Source organism: Rhinoraja longicauda, chromosome 12, assembly GCF_053455715.1.
Source record: "Rhinoraja longicauda isolate Sanriku21f chromosome 12, sRhiLon1.1, whole genome shotgun sequence".
Lineage (NCBI taxonomy): Eukaryota > Metazoa > Chordata > Chondrichthyes > Rajiformes > Arhynchobatidae > Rhinoraja > Rhinoraja longicauda.
Window position 1 is genome coordinate 11,631,282 of NC_135964.1, and position 25,912 is coordinate 11,657,193.

General features: G+C 38.9%; 1 protein-coding gene across 1 annotated transcript in view; it reads right to left on the bottom strand.

Moving 5' to 3' along the window:
- The window catches only part of tmprss7 (transmembrane serine protease 7), a 45,522-nt gene that overhangs the window by 7,099 nt on the left and 12,511 nt on the right, over positions 1-25,912 (bottom strand). The window contains exons 5-16 of the mRNA XM_078409015.1: positions 25,174-25,367; positions 23,070-23,108; positions 20,468-20,696; positions 19,708-19,841; positions 18,760-18,872; positions 17,126-17,232; positions 14,773-14,909; positions 9,154-9,261; positions 4,361-4,471; positions 4,157-4,273; positions 3,446-3,617; positions 1,026-1,294 (exon numbers count right to left, since the gene is read on the bottom strand). Of these exons, the coding sequence (XP_078265141.1) occupies positions 1,026-1,294; positions 3,446-3,617; positions 4,157-4,273; positions 4,361-4,471; positions 9,154-9,261; positions 14,773-14,909; positions 17,126-17,232; positions 18,760-18,872; positions 19,708-19,841; positions 20,468-20,696; positions 23,070-23,108; positions 25,174-25,367 (1,730 nt within the window). The remainder of the gene's footprint in view (positions 1-1,025; positions 1,295-3,445; positions 3,618-4,156; positions 4,274-4,360; positions 4,472-9,153; positions 9,262-14,772; positions 14,910-17,125; positions 17,233-18,759; positions 18,873-19,707; positions 19,842-20,467; positions 20,697-23,069; positions 23,109-25,173; positions 25,368-25,912) is intronic.

The window sequence follows — 25,912 nt, forward strand, 5'->3', positions numbered from 1 at the left end:
TGCCACAAGCAACGCCCGGCAAGCCCTGAAATGGAACCCACATGGAAAAAGGAAAAGAGGTCGCCCAGGAACAGCTGGAGAAGAGGTGTCCAGGCAGAAATATCTGGGAAGGGGCTCAACTGGGGCGATCTCAAAAGAAGTGCCAACAACCGAGTGAGGTGGAGGACATTTGTCAATGGCCAATGCTCCCTAGAGGAGCAAAGGGCTTAAGAAGAAAAGGATAGCCTATATTTATGTCTGCATTTCAGGGTGGTGAATAGGGAGATATAAAACAAAGCACTGCAGGGAGACAGCAGAGAGTGAAAGAGAGGTTAGTTCCTGTGTTATAAATCCCAGTGGTGTATAGTGTTGGCGTGCTCAGAGCATCTAAATAGAACATTTTAAGATGTTGCATTATTTTGTAGTAGACTTAGAATCATATCCTTTGCTTGTCCAAGCTGATCATTTATATTTTCGATAGGATCTACAATATTAGCACATTTCACTGAACTCAAAATTTTGATCTCAATCTATTATTTAAGTGAAGCAATATCTAGTTTTTTTTTAACATGTCACAGATGCTTCATTAAAGCAGCAGAGAGTAATGCATACATTTCTATCTGATAATATTGAAAACATTTCAAAACATGTTATTTTCTGACATCTTCATATCCCAGAATAAATGTAGGTCATTGCTGTTTCTTAAAAAATGTATGATCCATCTAATGAAGATAGACACAAAATGCTGGTGTAATTCAGCGGGACAGGCAGCACCTCTGGAGAGAAGGAATGGGTGACAATTCGGGTCAAGACCGTCTGAAGAAGGGTCTTGACCCGAAATATCACCCATTCCTTCTCTCTAGAGATGCTGCTTGTCTCACGGAGTTACTCCAGCATTTTGTGTCTACCTTTGGTGTAAACCAGCATCTGCAGTTCCTTCCTACACATAACTTAAGAATGAATCTTTTAACTATTAAAAATTAGTGTATGTTCTTTTCATATAATCTTGTTTAAATCCTTTGATAATAATATATAAAAATTCGTACCCATTTCTTGTTTTTGACCCCAGCCAGTTACCCAGCATCTCTCTCCATTTGGTACCATTTGAGCCAGTGAAGGAACACAAATTGGTTGGATTGTTGCTGTTGATCTGTCTGGCCAAGGCTTTTTCAGTTTCAGCAGTGAAATGTCATAGTCAAAGTTCCGGCCATTGTAGTATTCATGGACAAGAATTCTTTTGAGCTCACTTTTAAACCTTGCATTTCCTTGAGTATGCATTCCTAAATGAGCTATCCATGGTCTGGGATCAGACATTCTTCCAAAACAAAACAATAATATTATTTCAGCAATAGTGTTTCATTTCTTGGTGGCATGCAAAGCAATAAAACTATTACATTACACTGTACACCAATTATTACATACATAAATATTCTGGAGACAATGAATAAATGCAGTGAATTTTTGTAGATAAAAAGGTGGCAGTATGCATATCAATTAAAAATTAAGCTACATTTATCAACATTTTTTTCCATCAATAGACCCCTCTTCTGTTTTGATTTTATGACAAATCAATTCCTAATGTAATAAACTAATAACTAAAATGTATAAAATCAACATTTAAAAAATTAAAATTTAAAAAGTTTGAAAATCTATTTTACTTTTTAGAGGTGCTGGTATGCCTCACTGTTGCATACCATCACAAAAACACTGGATAAATATATGTAATTACATTTGAATTACTCACAATTTTAATAGAGCTGTTAAAAGTGTATGGCATCAGTTAATTTCTGGGCCAGTGAGTATGATTAAAGGAGGAAACAACTTGAATTTGCGCAGGATCATTTATGTCTGAATATGTCCAGAGACATCTTAGCTAAAATACCATTGTGTTATAGGCATTCTTATATGTGCAATGCTGCTTGTATCTTTACTGCCCCAAAAGTTAAAATGTCACAGAATTTTAACTTTTACCCGATTTCCATATTTAAAGATGCCATTTTCTTTGATAACTCATTTACTGGTGTAATACGAAATGTTCATTTCTATAATGAAGGCTAATTTATAATGTTATCCAAGGTGCAACAAGATGGGGTGATGGTACTGTGTGGGAACCTGGCAGCTATGTGTTCATCTCAGAGGTCCCTGAACTCAGCTGTGAGAATCACCTTACCGGCTGGAATAATGTGTAATTGATTCAGCCAAAGCATAAACACTTAACAGAGAGGTGACACCTTTCACCAAAGAGCAGTTTCACATTCGGTGTACCTTAAAATTAATTTGGATGGTTCCCAGTTCCTATTAGCTATTGATTAATTGTCTTGGAGTGCTATTAATAGCATTGATATTTCATAAATTGATCCTGTCAATTATTAGGAACATAGAAACAGCTGAGGCTCTAATAGATGTGCACAGCATGTAGAATGTCTGTCCGTGATCATTAAATGGGCCAGGGACTCTTTGAGAAACAGGCATTTTCTTTGCAGGGAAGGTGGCTGTGATAGTAAGGGCCATGTCCTTTAATTCATTTACAGTGCATTTAAAGGCCATGGCCTTTCATTTATTTACAGTGCAGTCATCACCAAAATACTAGGATAAGTTCCCTGTGCAGACTCGTCCTTCATTGCCCTCAATGTTTCAAAGGGGTCAACAATAAAAGTGAAACCTGGCAGTAGAGGGAGAAGTGTCCATTAATCAGGCGTGAGGTCTTTCATGCGGAAACAGATCTATGGAATGTTTAATTAATGGTTGCTGCATGACCTTTACATTTAGATGAAGATAATTGCAAGGAACATAAGAAAGAACATTGGGATTATGCCCCAATTCATTATTAGTGAATGTGATATGGTAGCATAATAAAAAAATATTGATACCACAAGTATCAATGTCTATCCTCATGAAAGATCAGTTGTATCTTGTAATAAATATTTTGAACTATTGGCCATCTGGAGCAGGCAATAGCATGTTTCCTAAAGTATTCCTCAAAAACTTATTTTTACATGGAATACTCTCAGTGGGATCTCATGGTAACGCTGTGTGTCAAACCACAAGTCACAAATGATTTCCTTGCCTGAATTTGTATGTGGGAAAAGCTATTTGTTTATATAAAATCTGTGAGAAGCATTTCCTGATATGACATGTCACATCCATGTCCTCTTATTTAGAACTTATCCTAGTTTTCTTGTGATAACTGCACTGTAAATAACTTGGTCCTTTTAGAAGAGAAATCTGGTCCACCTCTGGTGTAAATTACAGCTTTCCTGTGACAATAGTTTTGACTCCTCATTTGCATACTTCCAACTGGTACATATTAACCGACAACATTTTCTTAAAATTCAGAATATAATTTAGAATCTGCTTATGTAATGATGTTTTTCACATTTTCCTAAATTCCAATCATCTACACCCGATCCATTGCATTTTTGGACCAAAAATAGTTAAAATCTAATCTAATAGTTTCATTGCGTACTTTTCCCCTTGAAAGCAGTGTGCTGCAGATAAAAGCCACTCCTTTGTTATTACTGATGCCCCACAGTAAGGTGATCCAGAAAAGTGAAGGCTGACTTGCCAAGACCACTCTCCATCTTTCGCATTGGATCCTCCGACAATTCGGCTTACGTGCTGTATTTTATTGCCGCAATCTGCAAGATAGAAGTGAAAATAAACAGTAAAAACAAGCAAAAACTGTGGCCAAATGTGACCTGATGTAGATGTAGTCATATCAAAACCATCATATCTCCTCTGCCAACTCATTCAGGAGTAAATTCAAAAATATTTAACCTTACAATTAAAAGCATGCCAATATTTTATATATGAATATGCAGAATTTCTAAATGATGAGAATAACTATCCAAGGTCACTAAATGTTCTCCTTTATCAATGTACAACGGATGCTGTAATGGAAATCAAAAATAAAACTGAAGATACTTAGAAATCCTCAGCTGCTCAGGCAGAATCTGGAGGGAGAGACGGTGCCTGGCCTGCTAAGTATTTCTAACATCTGTTTTATTCATGACCCCCAGCTGCTTATCAATTTCCAATTAAGAAAATAATTCATCAAAATTTAAAAGAGATTTAAGAATTCCAATTTGAAATAGTAAGCACATTTTCAATTTTTCTAGAGTTAGGCAAATAATAATTTTCAATAGAGAGGCCCCCTTTTATTAGAAATGGTACTCACCACAACTCATTTCATCACTTCCATCCAAGCAGTCTATAGTTCCATCACATTTAGCATTCTTCTTCTGAATACACAAATTATTCTTACATTTATACGTGATGTTTGTACAGGGCACAGCTAAAAAATGATGATTGACATTGATTCATATTTATTTAAAATGTAAGGATGATTTAAAAATAAATCTCAGGTTATTTAAATACTTACAGTCTGTACAATTTAGTTCATCAGTGCCATTCTCACAGTCTTTGACTCCATCACAGCTGAAGTAGTGGTGATGTTGTGGAGAACTTGTGTTGCACATCTTTGGCGGTAGAGCTGAATTAAAATCAGGCACAAATAAACTCAATAGCACAGTTTATACTTATTCAGGAGACTTTAATTTAAATATTTAGTGTTTTTATTTTATTTTTTATTACCATTAATTAAGTTTTATGTGAAAACTGAAACACATGGAAAAAGATTAATTAACAAAGCCATTTGAAATATTCATGTCAAAAAGGACAGGTTGCAATTTAAGTAACTGCAACCGCAATTTAAGTTCCTAATGTTCATAAGGAACAGAGGAATCTCGGAGTACAAGTCCATAGCTCCTGGACAGTGGCATTGCAGATAGATAAGGCAATGAAGAAGGCTTTTGGCACGCTTGCCTTTAACAGTCAGAAAACAGAGTATAGAAGTTGGGAATGTAATAAAAATGAACTGCAGATGCTGGTTCATACCAAAGATAGACACAAAATGTTGGAGTAACTCAGCAGGTCATGCAGTATCTCTGGAGAAAATGAATAGGCGACGTTTTAGGTCGGGGCTGAAGAAGGGTCCTGACCCAGAAGGGTCCTGACCCAGAAGGGTCCTGACCCACCTATCCATTTTCTTCAGAGATGTTGCCTGACCCACAGAGTAACTCCAGCATTTTGTGTCTATCTTTGGGAAGTTATGTTATGGTTGTAATGGTTATTGGTGAAGCCGCACTTGGAACATTGTGTTCAGTTTTGATCACTCAGCCAGTGGAAAGATGTTATTAAGCAAGGAAAAATGCAGGGAAGATTTACGATGATGTTGCCAGGATTTGGGAACCTGAGCTATAGGGAGAGGTTGAGCAGACTGGGGCTTTATTCTGTGGAGTACAGATGGCCGAGAGGGTGATCTTATAGAGAGGTCTAAAATCTTGAGGCGAGTACATAGGGTGAATGCACAGTCTTTTTCCCCAGGTAGGGGAACGAGCTGCCAGAGGAAGTAGTTGATACAGGTACAACAACATTTAAAAGATGTTTGGGTAGCTACATGGATAAGAATGATTTTAACAGATATGGGCTAAACGGCGGCAAATAGGTCTAACTTGGATGGGGATCTTGGTTGGCATGAAGGGCTGAGGTTGGGCTGAAGGACTCGTTTCTGTGCTGTATGACTCAATAACTGTAAACATTATTGCTAAATCACAGAATTCAGTTTAGAAATGGGATTCTATCAGAGGTGCTGTCCTTTTGAAAACTCTGTTAATAATCTCACAGTAACTTTTTCTTTTTCTCATTACAGCTTTAAGTAAACATGATGCAAGTTGTAATTTCCTTAAAACCTCACAACCATGTTTAATATTCCTCAGAACAAACATTTCTAGATCAATGCACAGAGTAATATCATAACTGATGTCTATTCACTCTTACCTGCCAGCAATGAAATCGAAACAAAGGAAGGCAGTATCTAGCTCATTTGTCAGAACCTATATGGCTATTTAAAAAGTGCCAACTTAAAAAAAAACAGAAAACCACTCTCATATTATCAAGTTATTACTGAAAGAAAGCCTTTCTTTTGTGGGCCTCGTTATCTTCAAAAATGTTTGCTAAATTTTCCACACAGGAGGGAGCATTATATTTTCAGAGGTCACTTCATATGCTTGACATTTAAGACATCTTCTACTGAAGACAGATTTTGCACAAACAATGGGGGAAGTGTTTGCTTCTGGGACAATGTTACTATTGCTGCGGTGCTGTAACATTTCTTTTCACTGTACTAATACTTCCGAGTGGGCTGGGGAATGTAGTTGTTTCATTTGGTCCCATTCCAAGGCCGTCACTCCTGCTCAGGATGAATGGTCTACGGCACAGTGACCTCTTTCACTCAAGCAAGCCCCAAATTTAAAATAAAATACTGGAGTGCCACAGACACCAAAGCCCAAACTTCAGAACTTGGATTTAAGCAGAGGTGACCCTTATGCATATTGGTTGATCTTGTGGGTACAGTGACAATAAACTAAACTAAATCTGAGCACTAAGAAAAAATCAAATTCAGAAGTATCAGTGTTATTGATATAGCAGAAATCAAAATAACCACTGGAACCAATTTGACAAGCAAAAGCAAGACAAATTTAAAAAAATGCATATCTTGGAAATCTAAAATAAAAACAAAATGTGTAGAACAGTCAGCACATCAGGCAGTGCCGGTGGGGAAAAAAAGTTTATATCTTAGATATGCTTCAACTGCAGGAGATTAAACATTTGCCCCATTCCCACCTCTCTTTTCCAACATTCTCCCAACTCCATCAGTCGGAAGAAGGGTGCCGACCGAAAACATTGTCCATTCCCTCCACGGATGCTATCTGGCTTGCTGAGTCCTTTGCATTTTTTTTTACTCAAGATTCCATCATCTGCACTTCCTTATGTCTGCATAAAATACTTGCACTTTCACTTTGTCTCTTCCTAATATCCAGGGACTCATAGTCTTTCCAGAAGCAGTAATTCATTTGCACTTCTTCCAGTCTAGTGCACTGCATTTAGTGTACATAACATGGTCTCAAATAAGCTTTTAACTACAATAGACTATTATTATTATTGCACTACTATTGCTTGATTTTTGTGTGTACGTATGTGTGCGTGTGTGTGTGTATATGTATATACAATACCCTCCATAATGTTTGGGACAAAGACCCATCATTTATTTATTTGCCTCTGAAATGGGGGGACTATGTATAAACACTGCTGTAATTTCTACATGGTGAAACCAAAATGTATTAAAATGGCCTTTATTAAAATCTGACAATGTGCACTTTAACCACATGTGATTTTTTCTATTACAAATCTCAAATTGTGGAGTACAGAGGCAAATAATTAAATAAATGGTCTTTGTCCCAAACATTGTGGAGGGCACTGTATGTATGTATATATATTGGGGGGGGGGTACTTGTGAGTACACTTTTCTTTCTCTCATTTATTATATTGTTTGCAGTGCACTATGCTTACATATTCTGTGGTGCAGCAGCAAGTAAGAATTTCATTGTTCTATCAGCGACATATATGACAATAAAACTCTTGACTCTTGTCTTCTCTACACTCGGTGAATCAAATGTAGATCAGCTAATCACTTTACGGAGACCCAGCATTCAGTCCTCAAGAGCGACCCTGCCACCTCCGCTTAATTCCAAGTTCTGAAGTTTGGGCTTTGAGGTCTGTGGCACTCTAGTATTTTATTTTTTGCCTACTAGCAAGAATCACATTACAAATACACCCTAATACAATAAACCAATTTGGGACATGAAGGCATGCCGGTGAAATTTGTTACTTTATCAGATTAATATCTGTAATTGAAGATATGCCATAGTAATCACTCCCAATAAACTGCAACAAAAAATATTTGTCAGGCTAATTATATCTTGATTAAAGACTTTGGAAACAACGTGACGCTTAAAAACCCAAATAAAATCATCATTTATTCAAGGTAATTCTTAATCACTCTAGATTTCATGAAGTCAATGAACATTTCAACATGCCAGGAATTATGGCAGTGGAAGATACTCAGGTGGAGAATCATTTTACATTGTAAATGTCTGCCCAGCAAGTAAAAGAAAATCATTCAGTACTCCATATTATCACACAGAACAATAATGAGACATTAATTTGCTTTTAAATATTTTGGGCATCTCAACAGGCAGAGTGTATCCAACGCACGTCATCTTTATATTGTAGTTCTTCTTCAGTATTAGAACATAACTAATCTCCATTAAAATACTTTCATTGTATACCTATATAACAAAAAGAAATGTAAGAAAATGACCAAAAGAAATTTATGTGGACAAATTTAAAAAAAAGAATGGCCTGATTTTGCATGGGACTGGTTCAGATCGATTTGTCATCGTTTACATCATCCTCATTGCCAAGATATAATTGCCTTAAGTTTTGGTGGAGAAGGGAATCTAACGGTATCTACCATTACTTAGACTTACACCTGGACATCCGAGTTTCAAATACGTGGAGCTTCTCAGTCCCGGCATGTATTGGCTGATAATGTCACATTGAGGGAAATCAGATATCTGGGACCTATCATTGAACAGCAAAAACAACTGTGTCTACCTTAACCAAATTAGACTGAGTAATTATAACATTAAAAGCAGAAGAAATCAGAGTGGATGAGTCAAATATGAAATCAGATACTGAATATAGACAGAAAGAGTGGATAAGATTTTTGAAAAGGGACCAAAAATAAAATAAAGTTAAATTTAATAGCTTGGGAAAGATTGTATTTCTGAAATATTTAATGTTGATTAGGAGTAATTAGCACTTATTAGATTGTTAAAAATATACTTTCGTTTTGTGTGTTCAGTTTAGGTTACAACTGCAGTACAAAAACACCAATTTCAGGGCTCTTAGTGAAGTCACACAGTAGAATGCCATTAATAGTAAAGCTGTGCAAATTAGCCAGCAACACTTAGATATAATTTAAGCATACATCTCTCCTTGCCCAAAGTGCATCGGCACTTTGCTTACTGATAATGTCTGGCCTAATATACACATTTAATTTTATTGTGGCAAAATGGCACACTGGAACTTTTAAAAGTTTCATTTTCCTAATAGAGAACTTTGTGTGACAGATTTATACATTTGAAGTCTTCCAACCGGAGGCCTCACGTGCAATTTGCAATCTGCAGCGTTATTGAGTCGTTGGCTCAAATACATCAACTCATAAAGTTCATGCACCTTTAAGGCAAAAAGTTATTTGGAGGTACCTACAACAAAATACTTCATCACTTTCATCAAAGCAGTCATCTGATCCATCACAACGTTGAGACTGTCGGATGCACAGACCAGTGGAGCAGACATAATATCCATTAGGACAAGCTTTAGAAAAAAAATGAGAATTGAGCTCATTTATTTTGCACAATGTTAACATTGTCCTGGAGGAAATAAATGAAAGAAACAGAGTAATTAAAAAAGCTGCTCTACCATACGTATAAAGTAACTTTGCCATCAAAGTCAGATTTGATATACATAACCAACCAAGCAAAATTACTCGTCAGAAAATGCATGTAATTCTTTGTGATATTTGACCAGAAACAAATGGTCATAACATTCATGTTATGAACTATACTGAAGACATGCCCTGGCTGCCTTTTGTAGTAGTAAAACAACATTCAGTTGCAATTATTTATTTGTATTGAAAAACTCATATTCTGTATTTGTGTATAAACAAAAAAGGTAGTAAAAAGCAGGGCAAATTGTGAGCATTTCTCTGGAGTAGGCATAATAGTATCATTCAGTCTCCAAAACACAAGCAAGCTATCAATTACAGAGATGCCAGTCTATTGCTTTCAAAATGGAGATTTTAAAGGGGAGATTTTAACTCCACCCCTTTGTATGCAGGCATAAAACAGGTAGAGGAAGTTTGCAATAAATATTGCTGTATTTCTCTTTGATTCCTGCCTACTACCATATTAATCATAGCAGAAACATGTAAATGTGTGTAAAATAGTCCTTTAAACCAATTTATACTCCAGTATTATGTATAAGCAGCAGTTCCACCTGCCACCCAACCCACTGAATACAAAATAAAAGATTGCAGTGTTAGTAGCGACACTGCAGAATAAAGTGGCAAATGTGAAAATAAAAAATGCAATAATTGCTTAGATCTCTTTGCCCAGGTCTGTGCCAATCATTATGCCTTTCAAAATACTGTTTACTAACTTACTGCTGCTACAAGGAGATACACCAGTGATGTCTAAAATGCTGGTGGAAGGTTGTTGCTGCCCATCTTGGTCCTGGCTGACATCCTGGGATCATGGTTATATGATCGTTGAGGGATGTCTGAAAGCGCAGTTAACTTGCCGTTCACTTTGGACTGTCAATCATAACCTCAAATAGTTTACAGGTGAACAGACCAGACGGCATAAATAACACTTTGAATGGCCGCGCTATGTTTGGTTGCAGGCTCCTTGAGATTGAGTGTAAGATGAAGGTCATCGTTATTGACAGTCATTTGATCTTCCACCAAAGTTGCAAAGGCTGATGTTACAAGCACATGACACATCCAAGTGCCCAGCATGTGTAGGAAAAAAAACTGCAGTTGCTAGGTTAAATCTTTGGCCCGCCCCCTCCCCAGACATCAGTCTAAAGAAGGGTCTTGACCTGAAACGTCACCCATTCCTTCACTCCAGAGATGCTGCCTGACCCGCTGTTGCTCCAGCATTTTGTGTCTGCCCAGCATGTGTGTTTGCATATAAATACTGCAAATAATCAAACAACATCAAAAGTGACAAAAGCATGCACAACATCAGTACACTGATGTTTTTGATGCTTTCTGGCTATCCTTGGAAATTATTAATTGTACTTAAGAAACTGCAGGACCAGCTCACAGATTACATCCAAGTACACTACAAAGCTTCCTAGAATTTAATACATTTAAACGAGGTCACTTCTTGTGTTTAAAAAAAAAACTTGAGTATAAAGGGGTCTATTCTACTCAAACTTCTCACAGAACAGTCTGCTCAACCCAGGAATCAAATCTTGTGAACCAATGTTGGATCCTCATAGCAGATGTATTCTTAGATAAGAAAACAAACCTCCCTATAAGGTGGTCTACACAAAATAAGGCTTCCTTACAACTATACTCTAACTCTAATACCGTTAGCATATAATTTGCCTTGCTAAAAAAAACTGAAGATGCTGGAAATCTAAAACAAAAACAGAAAATACCAGAAACTCTCAGCACAGCTGGTAGCATCTGACTTAAGTTTTCTGTTACTCGTGCCTAATAGCCTAAACTCTGCTGCACCCCAATATTTAATAATTTCTCGTCTTGAAGAAAGTTCTACATTTTTACCCTTCCTGGTGAGGTGGATAATTTCACATTTACCACATTGTAGCCTGTCTGCCAACCTTTTAGTTCAAACACTTTACCGCATGCTTAATCATGGAGAGATTGCTCACTCTAGCTTGGGGGATAGAAGCCAGTTGGTGCAAGATGTTTGGTGTAGAGATCACTCCTCTTATTGCCCCAACATTGCTGAGAAAGCATTAATTTGCATGTTCCAACTCATTTTAACTCCTGGGTTACCCAAGTGATGGGAATCCATATCCACAGGTTATAAATACCAATTCTAAAATCTGAGGTTATTCACTTAATAAAAATAAGGGGCTGTGTTTTGAAGGCAGAGTACTGACCTGCCTATCCATTCCAGTAGTATAAGAAAATAACTGCAGATGCTGGTACAATAGACAATAGACAATAGGTGCAGGAGTAGGCCATTCAGCCCTTCGAGCCAGCACCGCCATTCAATGCGATCATGGCTGATCACTCTCAATCAGTACCCCGTTCCTGCCTTCTCCCCATACCCCCTCACTCCGCTATCCTTAAGAGCTCTATCCAGCTCTCTCTTGAAAGCATCCAACGAACTGGCCTCCACTGCCTTCTGAGGCAGAGAATTCCACACCTTCACCACTCTCTGACTGAAAAAGTTCTTCCTCATCTCCGTTCTAAATGGCCTACCCCTTATTCTTAAACTGTGGCCCCTTGTTCTGGACTCCCCCAACATTGGGAACATGTTTCCTGCCTCTAATGTGTCCAATCCCCTAATTATCTTATATGTTTCAATAAGATCCCCCCTCATCCTTCTAAATTCCAGTGTATACAAGCCTAATTGCTCCAGCCTTTCAACATACGACAGTCCCGCCATTCCGGGAATTAACCTAGTGCACCTACGCTGCACGCCCTCAATAGCAAATCGATTTATTCACAAAATGCTGGAGTAACTCAGCAGGTCAGGCAGCATCTCGGGAGAGAAGGAATGGGTGACGTTTCGGGTCGAAACCCTTCTTCAGACTGATGTCAGGGGGGCGGAACAAAGGAAGGATATAGGTGGAGACAGGAAGATAGAGGGAGATCTGGGAAGGAGGAGGGAAAGGGAGGGACAGAGGAACTATAAAGTTGGAGAAGTCGACGTTCATACCACCGGGCTGCAAACTGCCCAGGCGAAATATGAGGTGCTGTTCCTCCAATTTCCGGTGGGCCTCACTATGGCACTGGAGGAGGCCCATGACAGAAAGGTCAGACTGGGAATGGGAGGGGGAGTTAAAGTGCTCGGCCACCGGGAGATCAGTTTTGTTAATGCGGACCGAGCGCAGGTGTTCAGCGAAGCGATCGCCGAGCCTGCGCTTGGTTTCGCTGATGTAAATAAGTTGACATCTAGAGCAGCGGATGCAATAGATGAGGTTGGAGGAGGTGCAGGTGAACCTTTGTCTCACCTGGAAAGACTGTTTGGATCCTTGGATGGAGTTGAGGGGGGAGGTAAAGGGACAGGTGTTGCATCTCGTGCGGTTGCGGGGAAAAGTGCCCGGGGTTGGGGTGGTTTGGGTAGGAAGGGACGAGTGGACCAGGGAGTTACGGAGGGAACGGTCTCTATGGAACGCAGAGAGGGGAGGGGATGGGAAGATATGGCCAGTGGTGGGGTCCCGTTGTAGGTGACGGAAATGTTGGTGGATGATATGTTGGATCCGCTGGCTGGTGGGGTGGAAGGTGAGAACGAGGGGGATTCTGTCCTTGTTGCGAGTGGGGGGAGGGGGAGCAAGAGCGGAGCTGCGGGATGTAGAAGAGACCCTAGTGAGAGCCTCATCTATAATGGAGGAGGGGAAGCCCCGTTTCCTGAAGAACGAGGACATCTCGGAAGCCCTAGTGTGAAACACCTCATCCCGGGCGCAGATGCGGCGTAGACGGTGGAATTGGGAGTAGGGGATAGACTTTTTGCAGGGGACCGGGTGGGAAGAAGTGTAGTCCAGATAGCTGTGCGAGTCAGTGGGTTTATAGTAGATGTCCGTCACTATTCTGTCTCCTGTAATGGAGATGGTGAGGTCCAGAAACGGGAGGGAGGTGTCGGAGATAGTCCAGGTATATTTAAGGGCAGGATGGAAATTGGAGGTGAAGTGTATGAAGTCAGTGAGTTCTGCTTTGGTGCAAGAGGTAGCACCAATGCAGTCATCGATGTTGCGGAGGTAGAGTTCGGGGATGGGGCCAGTGTACGTCTGGAACAGATTGTTCGATGTACCCGACAAAGAGGCAGGCGTAGCTAGGGCCCATGCGAGTGCCCATAGCTACGCCTCTGGTTTGGAGGAAGTGGGAGGAGTCAAAGGAGAAGTTGTTGAGGGCAAGAACCAGCTCTGCTAGGCGGAGGAGAGTGTTGGTCGATGGGGATTGACTGGTTCTACGGTCGAGAAAGAAACGGAGGGCTTCGAGACCATCCTTGTGGGGGATGGAAGTGTAGAGTGACTGGACATCCATGGTGAAGATGAGGGAGTGGGGGCCTGGGAACCGGAAGTTATCGAGGAGATGGAGAGCGTGTGAGGTGTCTTGGACGTTGGTGGGGAGGGATTTAACCAGGGGGGATAGGATGAAGTCGAGGTAGGTAGAGATAAGTTCGGTTATCCCAGTATTCATGTTCTGGGTGGCATTACAATAGGTTTGACACTTTTAGAAATAACTCCACACCACCACATCTTCCTTGATACCACCCGCAACCCTTCTTGGGGAAATGGGTGGAGTAATTGTTGTAAAGAGACAGAGAGAGGTATTTTTATTAATTTAGAAAGGTACTGGAAGCGGCAACATACATAGGGAAACAGTTACAATTTCAAGTCAATAGTCTTTCATTAGTTGGTTTAGATATGGCATCTTAATCAGTATGGATAAGTTGGGCTGAAGGGCCTGGTTCTTGCTGTCGGACTCTGACTTTAGGCGCATCATTTCAGATCTCAGGTATTTAGAAAGAATACTCCTAATATTTACTCTTCGCAATATCACTTCTATTTATTTTGCAACTGGCTTCTCTTTTTCATTGCATCCATGATGGTGCAAGAGATAATAATACAAAGCATTACAATTTAATTCCATGATAAGTAAACAAGATACAAACCTAATCAGTGCCCAGTTCTAACTTGCTACCTCCAGTAAATACAGGAAACATTCCAGTGAAACTGATAACATTTACTTTAAAGGCAGGTTCAAGTGGCACTAATTCCTTGAATAAAAAACAAACACCTAAAGGGGTCACCTAATTGTTGAGCAAAAAACAAATTTCTGTAGGAACTCAGCAGACTGAGCAGTATCTGCCTTGGTGGGGGGGGGGGGGGGGGGGGGGGGAGAGAATTGTCAACATCTTTGTCTTTGTTTGGGACTCACATCAGGTGCTGCTCAGCCTGCTGAGTTCCTTCAGAGTTTGATTTTTGCCCATATTTTCGCATCTCCACCAACAGTTGTGTTTGCAGTTACAGACTTGTTTTTGTTTAGCTCTTTTCATTTTGGTACATAAAGAAAGCAGTAATTCCAGTGCACAAGTGTAAGATATTGAATAATAATATCCTTACGTTGACTGATGTTGTAGCTGCTGTACTCAGCCAGAAATGCCTTGCTTGATTGTTTTCCACTGCACTGGAATGTGATACTAACCAGAAAATTAGCTATGTGGAAAACTGTCTGGTAATCTATTTGATAACCGCAGTACCTGCATGTAAAGGATATTTTGCAATTACTCCAACAATGAACAGACCAACATTTTCAATATGCTATTTAACTTTGGTGCTGGAAATTAGACACAGTAAAACATGTGTTAATTGGTAGAGTAACTCATCCCCTAACTCCCCAAATCCCATTGTCCACTATACGCAAGATTCAAGTCAGGGGTGTGATGGAATAACATGTGATCGGCTGGAGGAACAATGGGATTGAGTAGCATCTGTGTGGGGGGAGGTTAGGAATTGTCAATGTTTCAGGTCAATACCCTGCAGTAGAAGCGACAGGAGATTGAGTAAATAGTTGAAAGGAATGGATTTGCAAGGCTAAAAAGAGAGTGTGAGTAGCGGAGAGTGGGGCGTACATAAAGCTGGGCTCAGATGCAATGAATTGAGTGGTCTTCCATGCTGTAATCATTTCCGAGTTTCTTTGATATCAAAGACGTAGCCAAATATAGGAAATGTAATTATGTTTGGAGGTTGATAAAAATTAGCTGTGCTTGACAGTGAGAAATGAAGTTGTAGACCACATTGACGGATGAAATGGGCAGAAAATTAACAAATGGAATTCAGTCTGGGGAAATGCAAGGTAATTTATTGGAGTGGACCAAGCAAGGGAATACACAGTAAGTGATAGTACAGAATTGTAGAGAAACATGGTAAACCTTGCAAGACATCGCCACAGATGCCTGAACATAGCAGGATAGATAGACAAGATGGTCAATGAAGCTTACAGGATACTTCTTTAGTTGCACCAAAGTATATAAGAGCATGAAAATTTGTATAACTCACCCAGTCACAACTGGGGTACTGCATACAGTTAGAATCAGAGTCTTAGAGCTGTACAGTACAGAAACTGAATGTACCTGTCCAAGCATCTTTTAAATGTAATTGTACCCACCTTTTCCACTGACATCTCATTCCTTGTGCACACTGCTATAAAATTGCCCTTCAGGTTCCTTTCAAATCTTTTCCCTCTCACCATAAACATATGTTTTCTAGTTTTATACTCTCCTCCTTGGGAAAAGATTGTGGTTATTCATCTTATTTATGCCCCTCGTGATTTTATAAGCCGCTTTGAGGTCTTCCCTCAATCTTCTATGCTTTAGAGAAAGACTCAACCTATCCAGCCTCTCCTTATAACTCAAATCTTCCAGCTCCCAGCCCTCCAGAATAACATTCTCATAAATATTTTTTGCAAAGTTTTCTGTTTAATGACATCCCTCCTACAGCAGGGAAACGATAACTAAACATGGTGCTCCAAATGTGGCCTTGGCAACACCCTGTACTGCTGTAAATTGATGTCGAACTCGCACACTCAGTACCTTGATTAACAAAGCCAAGTGTACCAAACACATGCTTCACCACCCTGTCTACCTGTGTGACCATCTTAATGGAACTATGTACTTGGTCCCTCAGTTCTACAAATGTACCCAGGGCACTACCATTTACTGTGTTCTAGTAACCTATGTTGTATGTGATGGTGCTATAAAAAGTAACAAACATTTACAAGGATATTGTAAGGGCTGGGTATTTTTAATCAAGAAGAAAAACTGGCTGGGATTGACATTATTTTCACTGGGGTATTTTCACTGGGGTAGAGGAGACTGAAGAAAGATTATTTTAAGATGAATAGGAAGTATAAAGGACCGAGATGGACTGAATCGTAAGGGATTTCCTATGGCAGGGAAATCAATAACATAAAGGGTTTGTATGTCACAGAGTTAAGGTAAAATAATTAGAAAAGAAGTGCTTTCATTCAAAGGATACTAGGCATGAAGTATTCATGTCTGATGGGGTATTGGACACAGAGTTCCTCATCACATTTCAAAAGTACCTTTTATACTGTAAGCAACAAGGCTGCAGATGAGAGAGACAAAGTGTGATTTGTTTGCAAAGCTCTATTTTGGCCAGTGTGGGTACAAAGGGTCAGGTAGCCTTGTTCTATACCATAAATTGTCATGATGCTGTGATAATGTATTTCTTATAACTTCTGATGTTTTATGTTATTGTGCTATTAAAGTAACAATAGAAAAAGGCAAAATATTTTACATGGATAGGAAAAGAAGGATAAGGGCCAATCACAGGCAAATAGGATTAACTTAGATGGGGCATCTTGGTCAGCATGAACAAGTAGGGCCAAAGGGCCAGTTTCATGATACTATGACTTTTTTTTAAAGCAATAAAAGTGGTAATAAAAAATACTTACATTTTTTCATTTATTTTCCACCAGCCATGATCACACGGTTCAAATCCCTTTTCCTTCAAGGTATAGTTCTGAAATTTCAATGCTAATCCAAAAGAAGGCGTAGAAGTCTGATAAACACACAACACAATATTCATCAAAACAATCTTTAAAACTTGGCATGATAAATTTCATTTCTTATTTTCTTTATTCTTCCTTTCCATTTTTATTCTGCATCCATAGGTCAGGACATGGTGGGTTGCAGATTACTTAAAAGCATTTGTTATCCACTCACACTGGAATCTTTCCTCTCCTTCACTCGTTGAAATGAGATGAATAGTCAACCAAATGATGCAGACATGGTATCGTTTATCCTCCATAGGTTAGCTACTGCGACATTTCAGTTTTGACTTGCTTTCATTACACTTCAAAGAATCGATCATACATTAGCCTACATGATCAGCAGTCTGTTTGCAGGAAACTCAGATCAACCCCACTGGCTCTCAGTTCAACTAATATAAATAAGACCAAGGGTCAGCTGCTTACAAATAAAAATAACCAATTGGTTTCACTGAAATAAATACTTTGATGTTTTGTATTATTTATTTACCATGCTTGATTAATTGTAACTTTATTGATACTTTATTATCACATGTGACATGTCACAGTGAAATTTTTTGTTTTGCATACCATATGCAAAGTATACAAAGAGGCACCACAAAGAGGGCTTGCGACAAAGGTACATAGTGTTCAGTGTAGTCCCCAATGATTCCCCTTTCATATCATATCATATCATATATATACAGCCGGAAACAGGCCTTTTCGGCCCTCCAAGTCCGTGCCGCCCAGTGATCCCCGTACATTAACACTATCCTAGGGACAATTTTTTACATTTACCCAGCCAATTAACCTACATACCTGTACGTCTTTGGAGTGTGGGAGGAAACCGAAGATCTCGGAGAAAACCCACGCAGGTCACGGGGAGAACGTACAAACTCCTTACAGTGCAGCACCCGTAGTCAGGATCGAACCTGAGTCTCCGGCGCTGCATTCGCTGTAAAGCAGCAACTCTACGGCTGTGCTACCGTGCCGCCTATTCTCAGGAACAACAGAAACTAAATAAAAATAATATTTTAGAAACATCAAAAATGACATGGTATTAAAAAAAAACCTGATTACTTTATGAGGAATTAAAGGTAACATCAAAATATTAGAAAAGAAGACAGATGAAATAAAACAATTTACTTAATGTTTATGTGATGGTGTGAGGATACCTAACTTTGGAGTAGCTTTGTTACTGTTGCGGAAGGCCTTGTTTCAGACTTGGGGCGTGTCTGAAACTCATTTGACACAAGCAAAGTTAATGTTACCACAACTTTTAATGCTTTCTACGACCACCGTCATGTCATGGTCTTGTATAATTACAGCTAGAATTCTGCACTTGCATTAAAGCAATCCTTTAGTTTAAATATAAATATTTTAAAGTAGCAGCTACAAATACAAAAGATTTTGATGTAATTCTACCATCAGTTCACTTATATTAATCAAAGTTGAAGAGGTAAAACAGAGATGCGCCGAATTAAGCATAACACTCACAAGCATCTGCAGTTAATTTACAAAATTTGTACAGATACGTCAAAAACAAGATCAAATGCTACCTTAAATATCCATGTGGAACTACATTTTAGAGGATAATAACTTGGATAATATGGACTGGTAATGTTTCCCTCCAATCTCATTCCATCCATTGAAAGTATAGTATTTTCAAATTCTGAGAAAAAATAAATAAAATGATTAATTTAGAGGCAACAAACTGCAGGTGCTAGAATTTTGAGCAAGAAATTGAGCAAGAATTTTGAGCAAGAGGAAGAACTTCACTCAGAGAGTTGTGAAGCTGTGGAATTCTCTGCCTCAGAAGGCATTGGAGGCCAATTCTCTGGATGTTTTCAAGAGAGAGTTAGATAGAGCTCTTAATGATAGCGGAGTCAGGGGATATGGGGAGAAGGCAGGAACAGGTACTGACTGTGCATGATCAGCCATGGTCACGGTGAGTGGCGGTGCTGGCTCGAAGGGCCAAATGGCCTACCCCTGCACCTATTGTCTATTGTCTAAAACACAAAGTGCTGGAGGAACTCAGCGGTCAGAATGGACCCTCACAGATGCTGCCTGACCTGCTGAGTTCTTCCAGAACATTGTGTTTCCTCAAAATAGTTTTTGGCTGAAAAACCTTTTGGAAAACATTATCTGCTGCCCAGCTTGTATTTTATATCTGGTTTCTAGAATGCACAGTACGTTGCTTTTGTGAGAAAACTTGTGCTTTATAATCTACTTCAAAAAAAAATCCAAAACAAGAAAAGCTACTCAGTTTGGAAATTTGACCAACCCCAACTTTTAACATCTTGTTGTGTTAACATAAGTTTCATTAGAAATACACCATGAATGAAATAATCATTAGTAATAAAGTAAGGTTAGTTTTATGCTGTTGATCCAATGCACTGTGAATTAGGAAAGAAGTGTACCTGTTTTGAGATTTAACAGCTTTCAAGGCTTTAAGACATTTGAGAGTTACAATGCAGAATTGTGTGCAGAGCTGCTATATAACTTACTTTTCTTGGGAATTGCTTCAAAATATCCCTTTATTTCTTTCTTTCCGTGCACCCTGAGGGATTTGAATGATAGAAACATGCCATTGCCAGTTGATACAAAAGAAACTGGGAAAGAACCAAAGGATTCACAGGCTCTGGAATGAAAAAGACAAAACCCACAGAAACAATTAAAACATTCATCCATAAATAAGACACTGCAAGTATGAATAATATAACCATTGAGATGTACAGCACAGAAACAGGATTTTGACCCAATTTGTCTATTCCAACCAAAATGTCTATCTGAGCTAGTCCTATTTGCCAGCATTTGGCCTATATTACCCCTCTAAATCTTTCCTATCCATGTACGTGCCTTAATACCTTTTAAATGTTACTAGACCAAGTGGGCTCCAACCTCCTGCATTGGTGCAGCACCCTTTCCTCCCCCACTTCCCCCTCCCCTCCCCCCTTCCCTCCCTCCCCCTCCCCCTACTGTGTGAAAATCTTGTGTGAAAATCTGTGTGAAAATCTTGCCCCTCAGGTCCCCTCTAAATCTTTCCCTTCTCACCTTAATTCTATACCCTCTAGTTTTAAACTCCCCTCTCCTGGAAAAAAACAAACTGTGATATTCACCTTATCTGTGCTCCTTATGTTTTTATTTATTTCTAGACGGCAACCCCTAAGCCTTCTGCACTCTGGGGAAAAGAACCCCTGTCTATCTAGTTTTTATTATAAAATAGTTACGTGTGAAAGACTTGAATCACTGGGATTGGATACATACCGGTATAAATTCCTACTTCTGATGGGCATGAGGGAATCATAGATATGGAGTGAATCTGTAACACAATTGTCAGGTTCAATGTGCAGGGCAGTGAGAGAGAGGCGAATGATGTGCCCCAATAGTGACGTGAGCTTGAAGTGGCAGTTCACCCGCTCAGTGCTAGTGGAGAAGTTCAGAGCAACAGGAACCCCTGACTGCTCTGCATGCTTAGCAATAACAGAGTTTGAATCTGGGAAAAGAGAAAAACTATTAGAGATATTAATATTTCTTATTTTATGTTTTTTCGTATTTTCCTATCTTTATGTGCAGTTTATGCAATGATGAAATACTGGCACTTCAGTGGCAAAAAAAACTATCGCAAACTAATGTTACTTAATAGGTAGGTTTCTATAGGTGACACTTGCATTATTACTCTTTAGACTTACATGAGAATTTGTATTCTAAGAATCCCTTTTTCATTCCTTTCTTGATTTCAGATTCTTTCTGTTGCTGAATCCTTAATGTACTTCAAATACAATGTCAATGAACTCAGAGTCATAAGAGCTGGACAGCACCAAAACAGGCCCTTTGGCCCACCTTGTCTAAGTTGGCATACTGGGCTAGTCCCATTTCCCTGCATTTGACTCGTATCCCTCCAAACCCTTCCTCTCCGTATATCTAATGTATCTGGATGTCTTTAAATAGACACAGTTGTATCCACTTCTATTGCTTAATCTGGCACTACAGTTTCCTTTAGCAATAGATAATAACTGGCTTCTCCCACTGTGATAAAAAGATTTCCACGATTGTACATTAAAATGAATTTGTATTTTCATAAACTGGAAAAAATAGTATAATAAAAGGCATGAATAATGTCATCCTTCAACAGCATCACTTTTCTTTGAGCCTGCCTTAAACCTTAAATAAAAGTGCAGTATGCTCAATATGATTTTACTTTAAGCAGAAACGAAACCAACCTATGATTTCTTTCAATTCATTCAGGCAAATCTCCTACAGTGTCCCAGGAGTTTGGGACTTCTGCCAAAACCACACTTGGAATACTGAGTACTTGATAATGTGCTGCTTGACTCTACGACTCTCTCATAGATTCCATGACCAAGATTCAATCCTAGCCCCTGGTACTGCTTGTATGATTTGCATGCTCTTCCTGTATCTGGTTTCTTGCCACATCCCAAAGATGTACTGCTTGGTAGATGGATTGGCTACTCTAAATTACCCCAGCATAAGTGATGGAAGGTGAATTGGGGGGAGTTGATGGGCGTGTGAGAGGAAATAGATTACAGGGAAATGGGAATGATATGAATCCTCTTGGAGCTATCATGCATGGACTGAATGGTCTAAAATGACCTCTTTCTGTAAGAAAAGATGAAAATATGAAATGAGCATGATTGAGGCTTTGCAGCAAATTGGAAATAGAGTTAGTTAATATCTCGACCCAAAACGTCGCCCATTCCTTCTCTCCAGAGATGCTGAATTACTTCAGCATTTTGTGTCCATATGCTTAATGCTCTGTTGGAAGCCAATATATGTCAGTAGACGCATACACACTTCATAAATAACACTTGATGTATTAGGTTTTCGGCAGTAGAGTTTTTGATGATCTTAAGTGGATGCCGAAGAGAACATGGAAAGTGAAGGAAAAGATTGAAATAGTCGGGTCAGGAGGTAGGAGATGAGTGAAACCAATAGAGGAGGTCACCAACAGAATACAAAGCAAATGTATATTAGCACATTTGTTTTTATAATGTGGATGTATGGTCAAAAGCTTATTTTAGGATTCAATAGACAACTGAGGAAACTGTTTTGCTTTTGCATAGTTGCCACAGCAAGAAATGGCAGAAAAACATTTTGAAAATTTATTTTCATTGTGCAGATGGGTCTCGATCACATGACTGTGTTAAAAGGAAATATGGTATTTTCTTAGTTCTTTGACTAATATTTATCTCTTGGGTGCTCAAAAACAAGGTGGATTTGCTTTAAAATTACCTCTTGTGTGCATTTGCACAATACTTGCTGATGAAATTTAATTAGTATTAATAATGGTTTAATATTGTAATGTGAAGTAAGATACAGTAAAAAGCTTTTGCTTACATGCATTCCAAGTCAAATCAAATCATACTATACTGAAGTACAATCAAGCCATACACAAGAACAGGTAGTGCATTGAAAAATAGCAGAGTGCAGAATATATTGTCACAGTATTGTAACATCACAGTTACAGAGAAAAAGTTCAATGTCTGCAATGAAGTAGGTTGGCAAACCAGGACCACACTCTGGTGGGAAAGTCTAGGACCAGAGGCCATAGCCTCAGAATAAAAGGACACATCTTTAGAAAGGTTCTTTAGTCAGAGGGTGGTGAATCTGTGGAATCATTGCCACAGATGGCTCTGGAGGCCGCCAATGGATATTTTTAAGGCAGAGATTGACAGTTTCATGATTAGTAAGGGTGTCAGGGGTTTTGGGGCGAAGGCAGGAGAAAGGGGTTGAGAGGGAAAGATAGATCAGCCATGATTGAATTACGAAGTAGACTTGATGGGCCGAATGGCCTAATTCTCCTAGAACCAATGAACTTATGAACCACACTCTGGTAATTAATTCGTACCTGTTGTTGCTGTTGCAAAATAATCTGAACGAAGACCAACTACCGACAAAAGAATATTAAAATTATATTAGTCTGAGGAATGCAGCAATAAAACAGTAGACAGAAATTTTAAAATTCTGCCTAAACATGCGTACACAATACAAATAAACTCCAGAGCTTAATATAACTAAACAGTTCACAAACTGGGTTTCTTAAGGACCCATTAAAATCATTGCTCAAAAATTATGCCATAATACTAAAATATCACAGACATTTCATAAATTGATTTCTAACTTTTTCTTTCCTCTTTTAATGGTTGTAACTACATTAAATGAATCAATAGCTGTACAGTGAATGAAGTAATTTCAAAAAATGCCACGAATGCGAGGGCAACGAAAGTTATCCCATCTGGCCAGACCGACAGAAGTCACAAGTCACAGAAAATTTTAATGATGGTCACGGGGGGAATGTGTCACAATACACAGTGCATCGCACCCTGCTGCGTATGGGGCTGCACACGGAGGACCAACAGCATATTAGGCAGGTGGTCATAATGTTTTGGCCCATCAGGTCATAATGTTTTGGCAGATATGTGTGTGTGAGAATTGGAACGTACTTTATAAACCTATCATTTGGGCAATCAGACATTAAATCCCAACCAGCAATAAAGAGGCCAAGATTTTGTATTCATCAATAAGGTTTCAAAGGTTTCAAGGTATTGTCACATATACCAATTAAGGTACATTGGTATTCGTATTACCATACAGCCATACTAAAAAAAGCAACAAGACAAACAACTACAGGTGCATAAAAGTTAATATAAATATCCACCACAGTGGATTCCACATTCCTCACTGTGATGGAAGGCAATAAAGTTTCCTCTTTATTCAAGCACACTTGCCATTAATCAACAATATCAACAAAAACTAAGTGTTTCATTAGGCTTTGAACCACAGATTTTCTCTAGTCCCAAATCATTCTCAATTTAGTGCCTGACAGAGGTCATCTGTAATGTCCAACCACTGGACTGATAGAGAGTCAGATTAAAGAATTATGCATGAAACAGGAAATATAGTCCTTGTTTAAATCATTGTACATAAAGTGAAATAATGATTGAAATATATCTGCAAGATTTACAGAGAAACCTAAATATCAGATCTCAAACTGTAAAATATAATATAATTTTTTTCAAATGTGCAGCTTTTAGCAGAAGAACTGAAACATGTATATATATAAAATATATTTTTGCAGTGTTACGACACAGATCATTCTTAAAATATCAGATGTTCTATGAGGTATAAGAATGATTTTATTTCATTGACCATTACAAAAAGAATAATGAGTAAGAAGTTGAAGTCAGTTCTGTTTTGTTTCTTTATGCAATGCCTGCAAGAGGGGATTGTGGAAGTGGGCCTCATTCATAGCAACTTCTGGACAATCTATATATGTACAGCTATGGGTATTTGGCATCAGTTTTCCACAAAAATAAAGGCAGGTGCAGACCACCTTGGCAGATTCTTCAGCAGATTCTGGACTATTAATATATTGTACAAAATATATTTTCAGCAATGCTTCTTTTTGTGACGGTTCATGCAGATACAGCATTCAAGCGTCACTAAAAGTTAGTAAATTGTTTAGTGCATATTTTATTCCTGTGTTGATTTCATGCCTTTTATTCATTAGTTTATGAACTTAGAAAACCACAAAGTGCTGGAGTAACTCAGTGGCCAGGCAGTATCTCTGGAGAACATGGATAGGTATCTTTTCAGGTTAGGACCCTGGTTCAGAATGATTCAGACTGTTGTACCAGTCTGAAGAAGGATTCCGACCAGTAACGTCACCTATTCATATTCTCTAGAGATGCTGCCTGACCCACTGAGTAACTCCAGCAATTTGTCTGTTTTTTGTAAATCAACATCTGTAGCTCCTTGTTTCTACTTATGAATTTATGTTGATTTGTCACAAAACCAAAACAGAAGGGGGTGGGGGGGGGGCTATATTGATGAAAATATTTGTTGAAAAATGTAGCTTAACTTTTAATTGTTATGCGTACCAGCACCTTCCCATCCACAAAAAAAGCACTGGTTTTCAATAACAGCAAGATGCAGGATGCAAAAAAAAATACCATTAACAACAATCGAGTCCATGTCCACAGGAAGTCCAAGAAGGTAACCAACCGATGTACGGTTTACCAGGCTTGTCTGGATAGAGTCCTTTAAGACAGCACTAACACAGTCCTCACACACAAACAAAGTCTTCACACTGGGGACCACAAAGACAATCCAGAAATGAACGAGAACACCACCATAGTTGTTGTCACTGCAGAAGAAACACAAGTAGGATTCTGAGGCACTTTCATGAATAGCACTATTACTATCAACATGGTATGATGATTATGTGGGTTGGCCTTTTACTGTAGTCATGCCTGCATGGAATTTCCATCTTTAGGCAAATGGTCTGTTTACAACTGCATGTTGGGACAAAGTTGTAGCTCAGCAGAGTGAAGATGATTGGGTAATGTCCCTGGCAGACAAATTTAGTACTTGCTAGCTGTCAATGATTTGGGAGATGTTGCTATAGTTTCTGCTTCCTCTGCCATGTATATGGACTCTGCTGTCTGTAGAAACTGCCATTGTTAGCTGTGCAGTCTGCTGAGTCATGTACACCATCCCACCTCCAACTCATTGGCTGAAGTAATGCTGTCCGGAAACATACTGTCATTTGCATGAAAACTTATTGAATTTAATTTAGCCTAGTTTTGGTTACATTTAAATCTGATTGAGATGAAAGGCTGAGCAAAAGTTAATCCAATTCTTGCTTACTAAATAAATATCATTTATTCAAAAGAGCCATATATTAAGCGA